Source organism: Balaenoptera physalus (genome assembly GCF_965194825.1).
Source record: "Balaenoptera physalus genome assembly, chromosome: 8".
In the NCBI taxonomy this organism is placed as follows: Eukaryota; Metazoa; Chordata; class Mammalia; order Artiodactyla; family Balaenopteridae; genus Balaenoptera; species Balaenoptera physalus.
The window spans coordinates 119188343-119201436 of NC_138887.1; the positions used below are offsets into that span (position 1 = coordinate 119188343).

At 49.3% G+C, this 13094-nt stretch overlaps 1 protein-coding gene across 4 annotated transcripts in view; it reads right to left on the reverse strand.

Moving 5' to 3' along the window:
• Positions 1-13094, reverse strand: part of PRKAG2 (protein kinase AMP-activated non-catalytic subunit gamma 2) — a 278947-nt gene that overhangs the window by 160715 nt on the left and 105138 nt on the right. The window contains exon 1 of one of the 4 annotated variants that reach the window (XM_082473797.1): positions 1476-2044. The exons of the other annotated variants lie outside the window; for them this stretch is intronic. Within the exon in view, the coding sequence (XP_082329923.1) occupies positions 1476-1569 (94 nt within the window). The 5' untranslated portion in view covers positions 1570-2044. Of the gene's footprint in view, positions 1-1475; positions 2045-13094 lie in introns of those variants that run through there. 4 annotated transcript variants of the gene reach the window in all.

Sequence of the window (13094 nt, forward strand, 5' to 3'; positions counted from 1 at the left end):
TCCTTCACAAGAAAACCCCCTGAATCCCAGAGCTGCTGTCTCCTTGGCTTGTCTTCTCCGGGGTCCTCAGCATCACACTAGGCCCACCAGAGGCTTCCAGAAGTAATTCCAGAAGTAGTCGGCAAGTTTTATACTTACCTTTTTCTTTTCTTACTACAGGCATTACCTTGGAGATAGTGCACGTTCGGTTTCCAACCCACTGCAATGAAGCGAGTATCGCAAAAAAGGGAACCACACGAATTTTTTCAGTTTCTCAGTGCATAGAAGAGTAACGTTTCCAGTATAATGCAGCCTACTAAGTGTGCAATAAAATAGCATTATGTCTATAAAACAATGTACATCCCTTAATTGAAAATACTTTATTGCTAAAAAAAATGCTAATCATCATCTGACAACACAGGGTTGTTGCCACAAACCTTCAATTTGTAAAAAACGCAATGAAGTGAGGTATGCCTGTATTCTAGTTTTCACATACTGCCCGGGTGTTTTGCCAAAGCCATTTCCCTACTACACATAACGAGTATTTTTTTTGCCAGGTACCATGTCGCATTCTACTCGAGGGACACAATCTACTGCACCCGTCAGCTTTCCCCGTCTTTGCTACCACCGGGCTGTGTGAGCAGGGCCCTGTTATTCCATCTTACAACTGAGTGTTTAGGAATATCCCATGTCATACAAGCAGTAGCGTCCAGGGCAGGTGAACTCCGATTCTTAATAAAATGAAGTCTACCACCTCACTTTGGGTGGGCAGGCCCCAGCCAGGTCCCCGGAAGCTCCAAATGCTTTGGAATCTCCCTGCCTGACTCCAGCCGGGGAAAGGCACCACCCCCCGCAAACCCACAGGTCGCTGGAAATACTGAATTGCAGGTGCTTCACCCCATGTTCCAGCCACACTGTTCCCAACCCCCTGTACTGGGAGAAGCTGTAGAAGGTCCCAGAAGCCAGGGAGACCACAGAGCAGGCTTCTCTCTCAGGGGACGCAAATCAGGCAGGCGGTCTTCCCCCCCAGTTAACCCTTGACCTGCCTGATTACACAGCTATGGAGCAAGAGGAGGCGGAGGAACTCCTTCTCCCTGACCCCCAGCACTAGTTTTCTCTATACACGCACATTTCATTCTTAACAGCTGCAAATAACAGTTCCAATCCATTCTTACTTTTCCCCAGGCCTCTGGTTTTGCCTAAATGAATGACAGTGCAATTGATCACTAACCTCATCAGGGCAAGTGAGAGAAAACAGCCTCCGGAAAAGCACTGTTGGGCAGTTCATGAGAGCGGCAGGACCGTCCACAAGGACACACTTATCAATCTGTCCCTCTGACTACTGCCTAACAATTACACCCTCACGCAGCTGTCACTTAGGAGGCTGTGCGCACACACACACACACACACACACACACACACACACACACACACACACACACACACACACAGGCCTTGGGGACCAGCAGAGAACTGGGCAAAGGGCAGTGTCCTACCAAAAAGGCCATGGGGCTCCGACTGCCGCCGCGCGGTGCTTCGGTTTGGGTCCTTGTGTTTCTTGTTCCCCCTGAGGCTGCCGAACCGCTTCATGAGGAGCTGTGGCCACAGGAGCGGGGACAGGTGAGCATGCCAGGCCTCGCAGGAGCAGCGTCAGCCTCAGGTGGCCAGGGGCCAGGAGAGGCACTGCATCAGCCGGCAGGTGTGGGCCCCGAGAGCTCAGAGATGCCGCGTGCACTCAAGCCCCAGCCCGGGAGGCCAGCAAACGCAGGAGGGGCCACCCTCGGAGCCAGCAGCCGTGGGACAGGCCAGGCGGTCCCACCGCAGGGCTTCCTCCCCGAGGGACACTCAGCTGTCTTCACCTCTGCACCTCCAGCTCCGCAGCCAGAGCGGCCGCTGCCCTTAAGTAGGCAAGAAGCTCCTGGAAGCACACACAGGGCCTCGCCGTGGGTCTGTTTATGTCGTTAAGGTCTGCCACGCACTCAGATGCTCAGGGCTTTTTCCTCCTTAAAATTAAAAAGGGAGGGAAGACGAAATAGGCAAAAGGAGGGCAGGCCTGCCAGTCATGTGCAGGTCTGCAGATGTCTCTTTAAAAAGACTGTAAAAGGAAACTACCCTGTCCAGACAATTCTTGGCACCAATTGGCCAGAGCACATTCCCATCATGACATGACATCACACAACTATTTTGATTCATGTGTTCCAGGGCTCCCCGGGGTCAGCAGGCTCCGGCTGCTTCTTGCTGGAGAAGCCACAGGTCCCTGAGCTGGAAATCGCTGAATCTATTTCAGCTCGTGGCTCCTTGAGTTGAAAGACGCAAGACCACCTTTAAGGAGGGGACATGGGGTCCCCTGGAATTCAACGGGAGCATCTTGAGCCCTGGACTTGCTAAGAATTGCAGAATGACAGAACCCAAAGAGATCTTAGAGGGGATCAAATCCAACCCCCTTCCATGACAGATGGGGAAACTGAGGCTCAGGAAGGGGGTGTGACTTGCCCAAAGTCCTGTAACTAGTGGCCGAGCCAGGACTAGAATTCTAACCTCCCTGACTCCTAAGCCAAACCCCTGATCTAATAAAACAAAAACCTTCTAGTATGTATGTGTTTTGCAACTAAAAATAAAACTTAAAAAAAAAAAGATATGGGAAAAAACTTTCAATTTCTTTTGCTGATATCTTCACTAGACTAAAGGGAAGTTACGGAAATCCGCCACTTATTAGCTTTGTGACCTTGAGAAAGTGACTCCTTGTCTCCGGCCCCAGTTTCCCCTCTAAACCCAGACGAGACCTGCTTGTATTAGGATTTCATCTCCTTCCAGAAGTCTGAATGTCTAATGGCCATTTGCCATGACTTTTCTTTCTGCTGGGAGTGATGGAGATCCAGTGATCAAATCTTTGTAGCCAGGATGCATGAGCAAACAAAGGAAATGTGTCATGCCCTCAAGGAATTTGAAAACGACTTGGAAAGACAAAGATAAACTGTTCTACTAATACTAACTACATAAAATAGCGATATGTGATCAATGCCCAGTGGCCAGAATGGACAAGGGTCATCTGCACAAATGGAGGGAGAGGCAACCGCGTGGCCCTGCTTGGAAAGGAGAGCTTGAGTTGGCCTTGAGTGTTGGCAGGTCCAGAGAAAAGGAGAGAGGCCAGGCCACCATTGAGCCTGTAGATGAACCTAGTTTTCCAAAACAAGTCACAAAACCCACCTCCACTTGGGTCCTCCAGGATACCAGTGGATTATACCTGTGTGAAAAATGGTAGCCCAGGAAATTCCCTGGTGGCACAGTGGATAAGACTCCGCGCTCCCAAGGCAGGGGGCCCGGGTTCGATCCCTGATCGGGGAACTAGATCCCACATGCATGCCACACTAAGAGTTCACATGCCACAACTAAGGAGCCGGCATATCGCAACTAAGGCCTGGTGCAACCCAAAAAAAAAAAAAAAAAAAAAAAAGAGCCCAAACTTACTGTGATTAAGCTCTGAAAGAGTCTAAGAAGGTAGGTGTTGGAGTTTCATATTTAGAATTCCTCTTTTTAAAAAATCAATTCAGCTCTTAACAGAAATGGAAATATTCTCCTGATTTAAAAATAAAATAAGACAAAGCAGAACTTCCTTAGGAAAAATCGCTAAACAAGGATTCCAGTAAGAAAGGACCACGTTCGATTAAAAGGAGAACGAAAGGCTTTGTCTAAGCCAATGCAAGATTCTTGTACTTTATGATAAAATAGGTAGAAAGGATAACATTTCAAAGTCTAGCGACTAAAAGAGAATGAGTTTAAATTCGTGTGGGAAATAAACAGCAACTTGGGCATGTCTGATGGTTCTGTACATAGTTTATATGGCCGTTCACTCATCAAGTACTTATTAAACCTCTACCAAATGTGCAGGACAGTTGTTGATGGAGGGGATTAGTGCTATGAATAATTCAAAGACATTCTTGTCCTCTAAGAACTATATTTTAATTAGTAAAATAATAGATCCCATTTGTGGAGTGCCTACCATATGCCAGGTGAAGTGCTGGTCACCCCACAATTATGATTTTATTTCATCCTTCCCACAAACCTGGGGGGCAGGTATTTTTATTTTTTTTATTATTAATTTATTTATTCATTCATTTATTTTTGGCTGTGTTGGGTCTTCGTTTCTGTGCGAGGGCTTTCTCTAGTTGCGGCAAGTGGGGGCCACTCTTCATCACGGTGCACGGGCCTCTCACTATCGTGGCCTCTCGTTGCGGAGCACAGGCTCCAGACGCGCAGGCTCAGTAGTTGTGGCTCACGGGCCCAGCTGCTCCGCGGCATGTGGGATCTTCCCAGACCAGGGCTCGAACCCATGTCCCCTGAATTAGCAGGCAGATTCTCAACCACTGCGCCACCAGGGAAGCCCCGGGGGCAGGTATTATTAACACCATTTTATTTAAAGTTGAATAACTCTCCGTGGGGCCGGAGTTCACTGCCGCTGCCCAGCTGTGGGCTCCATATGCTAAGGATTCACTCAATAGGAACATTCAGTGCCCTCGCAGAGGGGAGTAAGGACATGGCAGCTCAGGCAGAGTGAGGAAAAGAATTACCTAGGTCATTTGGGGTCACTGTTCTGTTACTGAGATGGTAACAGGATATTCTGAAAAGACATGGTGGAGGTGGCCTGATTGAGCAAAAAGTCGTTTTGGGCCCAGAGCAGTTCTCTGTCCCACAGGATGGATCCTGGGAAGATCTGGATGGAAGGAGGTGAGGAGCAGGGTTAAGTGCAGCTCTAAGACAAGCTACGAGACGACATGATGACCTTAACAGTGGACACAAGGCTCCAAAGAGACACCGACTTCACCGACATGTGCTTTTGACCTCACTCAAAATGTTCTTCCCAGGGTCAGCTTCACCCAAGAGCAGAGAAGAAGGCTGTAGGTGACAGTGGACTTCAGGAGCGGAGACGCAGCTGCGTGCGGGAAATCCTGAACAGGTACCCCGCTGGGGGGTGAGGTGGGGAGAGGGAGGACTGATTCGTAGGGTCTGCCACTTTCTGTGGTTCAAACACTCCAACCTTGGTCCATTTCAGGCCACCGATGTGGCACAGACGGGCTTGCAAAATTCCCAGGCATTTTACAATCGGCCCTCTTACCACTGGGTCTCTCTGTTCGATTCACACATGCCTGAAATTCCTTAACTTGGGACAGCACCTTTGCACCACTGAGATGTGTGCAGATGCACAGGGCAAGGCAACACTCATGTTGCAGGCTGAGTGACCGAGGACACGTCCTTCAGCGCGTCTGACCAGCGGGCTGGGCGCAGTGGCCACGCTCAGGAGCACTAACCACCCCTTCATCGTGGCTTCTACCAGCGGATGGTCCTAAATGAACAAGACATGAAACTCCTTCACGCGGCTGTGATTCAGCTGGCAGGAATACGTCCTCATGGAATGCTTTCCACACTTGGGGATTTTTTTCTTTTTTTTAAGGAAAGAGCTGAAAAAGAAGGAACTAGTGGCTTCCAAGATGGAACGGTGTTTTAAAATGTATTTCTGGAACCTACTTTACAGATCACTCTCTTGGCTGGTGCTACACCCGGAAACCTGGAATAGGTAGCGGGGGTAGCAGAAGCCTTTATGTCTTAGCACTTTTCCCCAGGCTGAGGGAACAAGGCTTCCCAGATCACTGCCTCGATACTAGGTCTACAGGATCTGGGGAGCGGTGGAATTTTAGGGAATTCAAATTGCATTCTTTATTGTTTTTGTTGTTCTTCTTCTGGTTTTTCAACTGTAAGACCACCCTGGAGAACTCGAAAAATAAAATGGCATTGAAGAATACTTCCTGGAGACACTGTATCCTGTGAGCTTGTTTCATTTTTTAATTTCATGTGTTTCTTTTCTCCCCGGCCAGACTGAAAGCTCCCTGAGAGCGGGGATCTGACCTGATGGGAGAAATATAATCAGTACTTTCTGAACGTCTTCTTAGAGGTGGCTCACAGGCAGGTAGGCCAGGGGACAGACGTGGGCTGTGCGCGGCGCTCTCTGGTTACCTTGGGGGCAGTGTATCCTGTCCCGAGGGAGGGGGGGCATTAGCTGACCGTCCAGGAGCCCAGGGAGGCTGTGCTGATGGCCCCCCTGCCCTCCATCAGCCAAAGCTTTGCACTGACCCTAAGGGGTATCTTCTGGGCTCAGGCCCACAGCATGACGATGGGGGATGGGCCCAGGGACCCGATCTTTCGGATTTTACCAGGTGTGTTGGTCTCTGCACATCTGGATACTGCAGCCTGGTCAAGAGGCAGATGTGGAGGTGACGGTCTATGAGATGGTCCTGCCGGGGGTGCGTGAGGGGGGGAAGCAGGGGCGCCGAGGGGGGTTGCAGACAGGTGTCTGCTCACCGCCGCTTCAGATGCAAGAACGGAACGCCCCAGTGCCTCTGCGTGGCGTGCTGCATTTCTCCCGAGCTCTAACAGTTCCCCGGAGACCCTGGTGACCCCAGATGCGGGTAAACCAGTTCAACCGTTGGCAGTTGTCGGCTGGTGATCCGGAGGCCTGTTCTCACAGCACGGGGTGGGGGACAGGCACTGAGCCAGGAGGCTACCGCTGGCTTCCTGCTAGACCCCCGGACTTATCATCTGTCCGTGCGGACACCACAGTTGATGCCCAGCATCTGTTGGTCCCTCCGCCCGCCCCGTCCCCAGCACGTGCAGCAGGAGGCCCTGATGGCCGAGGACCCAGTGGCCGTGGAGACAGGCCCACTGTCCGTCCTCCCATCAGAAGCCCAGGCTGGGCGGCCCCCGGAACACCCCAAGGAGCAATCCTCCTTGAAGTCCACCCCGCCTCTGGATTTCCAGTTTTCGTATAATAAGAAAAGTAATAGTAATGAAAACATGTAAAGGCCCACACCTCCCTTGTCACGGAAGCCTCTCTGAGTGCTAGGTTACGTGCTGCTGCAAAGAATCTCACCAAGATGGTGACCAGAGGCCTGGAGGAGAGAGAAGCGGCTGAGACCCAGTGCAGACCTTCCCCACTTCTCACTCCCGGCTCCAGACACACCCCTCAACTGCGCCCCAGCGTCCAGGGCTGCCGGCCTGAGGAGGAGGCCGAGCTCCGTGCAGGCAGAACCCGGCGGCAGAGCAGGGCTGCCGGCAGGAGGGTGCATCCCAGTGTAGACCAGGGCCTTCCGTGTGTACTGAGTTTCCAGGCTCTTCCCAAAGCACTTTCCTTGGTTCTTCTCAACCAGGCTGTGAGGTAGGGAGGCCAGCCCTCCCTATTCAGTTTAAGAAACAAAAGCAACGGAGGTTCAGAGAAGCAAAACGATTTGCCCAAGATCCCCCGGGAGCCAGTGGTGGGGCTGGGCTGGCATCCCGGGTCGGCCGGTCCCCCATCCAGTGGCATTCAGGACCCCAGGCTGCCTCTTCTGGGTTGGGATGTTGGAAAAGGAAATGAAGACACCTCCACTGCAAATGCACTCAGTAACCTTTACCGATCATGTGATGGCACCTGAAAAGCACCAGACCCCTGAAAGGCCGCGAGCCAAACAAAACCCCATTATGTAAGAGGCCTCGGGGCGGGGGGGGGGGGGCTCAGAGCAGAGGGGGGCTGTGCACCCGCTAGCACAGATTTGCTGGCGCTCTCCTGCTGGTTGCAAAATACCGTGTTGGATTTCATGGAAAGTTCTAAAGGTCACCGTGGCACTTGACTCTGAGTGAGATCATGTGTCACCTCCTTGGGGCTTCCTCTCCTCTTCCCCAGGGCTGTTTAGGCCGTGGCTCCAAAGATGACACTCCCCGACCGACTCAGGCACCCACGTCCCTCCTCCACATCAGCTGCCCCCTCCAGGTCACGCACGCCTCCTGGCTCCTCCGGGAACTCCAGTGACAGGCTCTCTGAGTGACAAGAGGGTGACTTTTTTGGCAAAGATGAACCACCTCGGCTTGAAGAGTTCAACTCATACCAGTGACATCTAAACCCAGTGACAATAGGGGTATCTTAATTTTAAAAATACAGAGAAGTACAGAAAAAGCGAAAACCAATGGCAGTAATTATTTCTAGCACGCCAAAGTGCAGCACCCCAAAAGTATGGAATCCCCAGCTATCCTTGAAACCTTCAGGGGCATGCATCGTGTGGCCCATGGAAGGACCCAGTGGGAGCCTCATTTAATCGCTTCTCGTGGGCCCTACAGTCCCTGGGGTCTCTCTCCAGGCCAAGGGCTCTGAAGGCGCCAAAGACAAGAGTTGATGAGATTTGCTCCCGACTCTAGCTTTCAGGTGGCCCCAGGGTGAACCCCAGACTCAAGGCCACAGAGCAAGGGCTCTCAAACACTAGATTCCAAAGGGTCTAGAGGCTGAGCGTCTGGCTTTTCTGTTTACTTCTCCCTCTAAGTTATGTCTTAGAAAGGCCAGGGGGCCAGAGGAATGTGCAAAACCCTTGGCAAGGGTGAAGACCCGTGAACTCACAGACTCGGCGGAAAGCCCGAGTGTGGTCCGCTTGGGCCCTCATCTCCCGGGCAACCAAGCACCGTCTCCATTTTCTGGAATCCAGGGCTCCCAGGAGAACCCCAACTACTTTGGCATTTTCATCATTTGGAAACCACCAGTTTAGAACCACCAGCCTGAGTCGAAATTTGCCTGTGATCTGTTCCTTTTGAATGGTGAAATATATTCTCCAACAAGATGACACCCTGAAAGGTTTAAAAGACTTGCGTCAGACATAGCACCTCAAAGCGATACAGGTTCAGTTATCGGCATGCGATTCTGAGCTATGTCGTTCATCCTTCCACATTTCTCCCATCAAAGAGATCACAGGGGCTTCCCTGGTGGCGCAGTGGTTGAGAGTCTGCCTGCCAATGCAGGGGACACGGGTTCGAGCCCTGGTCTGGGAGGATCCCACATGCCGCGGAGCAACGGGGCCCGTGAGCCACGGCTACTGAGCCTGCGGGTCTGGAGCCTGTGCTCCGCAACAAGAGAGGCCGCGATAGTGAGAGGCCCGCGCACCGCGATGAAGAGTGGCCCCCGCTTGCCGCAACTAGAGAAAGCCCTTGCACAGAAATGAAGACCCAACACAGCCAAAACTAAATATTAAAATAAATAAATAAATAAATAAAATAAAATAACTATATGTTCCCTCTCTTCGTAAAAAAAGAAGAGAAAAAAAAATTACTTACGTTGAGAAATACTAAGAATATCGCCCCTAGAAGCAGGAATTAGAGATATCTTTAAAGAGATCATAATACAGCCTGAGCCCATTTTACAGAGGTTTTTGGGAATCAAACAAGATAAATTAGGAAAACTACCCTGTCAGCTGCAGAGCATCTTACACACAGACGGCATCATCAGGACCTCAAAGCAGCCCGGAAAGGGCCCCGTGTGCCTCAGAGGGCATCACCTGGAGAGCCCAGTTCTGAAGCTGCCTCCCCTCCCCTGGCGGCCGGTGCAGGGCTTTCTGCCTGGGCCCTGCATCGGGGAGAGTGCGGGGACACTTGGACTTGAACTGGGAGCACCACGTGTTTGCAGCTCCTCTTCCAGATCTCGACTGAGTCGCAGGTACTGGGACAGAACCCTGCTCTTGAGCCAAAACACTCAAAAGCCCAAGCACCGCATTTCTCGAACGAGGAGCCCAGGGACTTTCCTCCTAATCATTTCCTCTTTTCAACCATACACACAAAGAACCCCAGCATCTTAGCAGCAAGTTTCGAGGGAGGAGAGCCTGGTGCTATTGAAGGCAAAACACTGCTGCAGACCACGCAGCCGGTACATGGAAGGAGGCTCGCAGTCGCAGAGACCAGGGGCAGGGTACTCAGAAGTCCTTCAGTCCCTAAGTCTACAAACAACCTTCACATCTCAGCCGTGTCCATCACAGGGCAATCTGGTAAGGACCCTAGATCATCTATAAAGAGTGAAATTATATTTGGTATCTCTCGAATAAGAAAACTGCAAAATGTTTAACGCACCTAACACTTGAAAAGATGCACGTTTGGGTGCTTAAAGGCTTAAGTGTCCGATATCTAGAAAGTTAACTTCTGTAGCTGGTTCATTTCCTGAGGCTGACAAAATATAACAAAGATATTCTATAATTCAGATCGTTTGCTAATTCAGATTGGCTTTATCCCAAATGAATCAGCTGTTACCATACCCACTGACATCACTCACCTCAGATTCTGCTTCAGGCATCATTTGCCATGGGGGCGATACTGTCCCTAAGAGGGTGAAAATTGGTTCCTGGGGGTGGGAGGGAACATCCTCTTTTTATATATAAAGCACAGATACATACATACAGCACATAAATAATATGTGATATTTATGTTTTATTAAAATTGTAAGGGGGTGATTAAAGAATGTCTAAAAAGACTCTTTAGGAGGTGATCAAAATAAACAGTTGATTGATTTAAAAAAAAAGGAGAACGGAGGGAAATTGAGGAAGATGTTGGGAGTGAGTACTGTGATAAGACCACATGCAAGGTTTATCACTGACAAGCTGTACAATAGTTGAAGAGGTACATAATTTAAAGAAGTCCCTTTTGGGTTTTGGAGGAGTGGGGCAGGGACCTTTTGATACTGATCATTTTGTATTGCTTAATTTTTTTTTTAACCATGTGATTGAACTACTTCACTGCAAACCAAAATGTAAAAGGGAGAAAACAAACAACAAAAACTCTAGTAAATGGTGATGAGTGTCTACAGCAGAAAAAAATCAGCAAAGCACGTTCTCAATTGCTAAACTGCTTTAGCAAATGCTTAAAAAAAAAAAAGTTGAGGAACACTTGGAACTAGCAGCCTCTCCCACGCCATCGGCTCTCATTTTATCCCAACCTTCCTTCAGGGACGATCTAAGAGAACTGGCTAATGCACCAATGTTCTAGAACCCAGCGTCCCGGCCTTCAGGTGACTTGGGGCTGGTCGAGGGTCCTCGGAGGGTCAGAGGGTGAGGAGGAGGGTGAAAGGTTCTCCTCATGGAGAGAGGCCCGTGAGCCAGAAAAGGAGGCCTTTCAGCTGTCTCCTCCGGAGAGAAATGCTGGGAAGAAACTAGACTCACTGCAGTCAAGCAGGAGGACTTCCTGAGGGTCAGAAGATGAAACTGCAAAATGGATGTTCCAGAGAATTTGCTGTCTTTTCTCTCCCCTCCCTAGGGGCTTTAAAGGAACTGTTAGACCCTGAGCCAGCCTTTCCTGATGTGGTGGCAGTGAGACAGTCCCCTCATCCATCGGCCTGTTCTGGCCTCTCATCCTCCCAGGAGAGGCTCATTCCTCGGAATCAGGGACCTGTCCCCATCCTTCATGTCAACAAGTCTGAGTGTCTCCAGGGGCCAGGTACTAAGGAGCAGCACATTAAGTATTTTTGGTCATCAAAACCTTGCCGTCATCAAAATTAGACATTTTTGTACATCAAAGGACACTATTAAGGGAGTGAAAAGACAACCCACAGAAAGAGAGAAAATATCTGCAAATTATATATCTGATAAGTGCCTAGTGTCCAGAATATATAAAGAACTTCTACAGCTCAACAACAACAAAAAACAACACAGTTAAAAAAACAAATAGACATTTTTCCCGAGAAGATACATATACAAATGGCCAATATGTACATGAAAATATGCTCAATGTCATTAGGGAACAACAAATCAAAACCACAGTGAGATGCCACTTCACATCCACTAGGATGGCAATAATAATAACAACCACAAATGGAAAATAACAAGTGCTGGAGGGGAGGTGGAGAAATGAAAATCCTCATACATTGCTGGTGGGAGTGTAAAATGGCGCAGCCACTGTGGAAAGTAGTTTCACCGTTCCTCATTAAGTTAAATAGAGGATTACCAAATGACCCAGAAATTCCACTCCTAGGTATCTACCCAAAAGAACTGAAGACAGGTGTTTAAACAAAAACGTGTACACATGAATGTTCACAGCAGTACTACTTACAGTAGCCAAAAGGTGGAAACAACCCAAATGTCTACCAACAGATGAATGGATAAACAAAACCTGGTCTATCCATCCAATGGAATATTATTCAGCCACAAACAGGAATGAGGTACTGACACATGCTACAACACGGATAAACCTTCAAAATGATACGCTGGGTGAGAGAAGTAAGACACAGAAGGCCACATTTTGTATGATTCCATTTATATGAAAAGTCCAGAACAGGCAAATCCATAGAGACAGAAAGCAGATTAGCCAGGAGCTGGGTGGAGGGCCGAGTGGAGAGTGACAGCTGCTGGTATGAGGTTTCTGTTTGGGGTGATGAAAAAGTTCTGGAACACAAGAGTTAAATTAAACTATAACAGATACTAGAGGAAAATATAGGTGAATCCTACAACCTGGGTTTAGGGACAGGCTGTCTACTGACGCCTAAGTGCTCACGGTATTGTTGAAGGACCATTTTCATGTCTCTTGAGAATTGTCTATTCATGTCTTTTGCCATATCACCTCAAAGATATCATTTTTTTACAGCTATTTAATACTCCACTGTGTGGATGCACCTTCTTTATCTTATTCAACTACTCTCCTATACGTAAGCGTATTTCTAGTACGTCTGCCAAGAAGGCTTAGAAGCCATGACGTCTCAGTTGCAATGAGCACACTTTGGACCTTATTTCTAAATACTTTTCACCACTGAAAGTAACAAGGGCTCTTTGGAGAACTGGCTGATTCAGGGACTGTGGCAGGGAAAGCACAAGATGAGGCGGGACGGTTTTGTTGCACCAGAAAATAAGAAGTGGGCTTCCCTGGTGGCACAGTGGTTGAGAATCTGCCTGCCAATGCAGGGGACACGGGTTCGAACCCTGGTCTGGGAGGATCCCACATGCCGCGGAGCAACTGGGTCCGTGGGCCACAACTACTGAGCCTGCGTGTCTGGAGCTTGTGCTACGCAACGGGAGAGGCCGCGACGGTGAGAGGCCCGCGCGCCACGATGAAGAGTGGCCCCCGCTTGCCGCAACTAGAGAAAGCCCTCGCACAGAAACGAAGATCCAACACAGCCAAAAATAAATAAATAAATTAATTAATTAATTTAAAAAAAATTATTAAAAAAAGGAAAAAGGAAAAAAAGAAAATAAGAAGTGCTTACAGCATGCTGGGGGCAGACATGGGACACAGGGACCAGCCTGAAGGGGCTCCTGCTGGCCAACAGGACAATTTGAGCATCAAAACATGAAAAT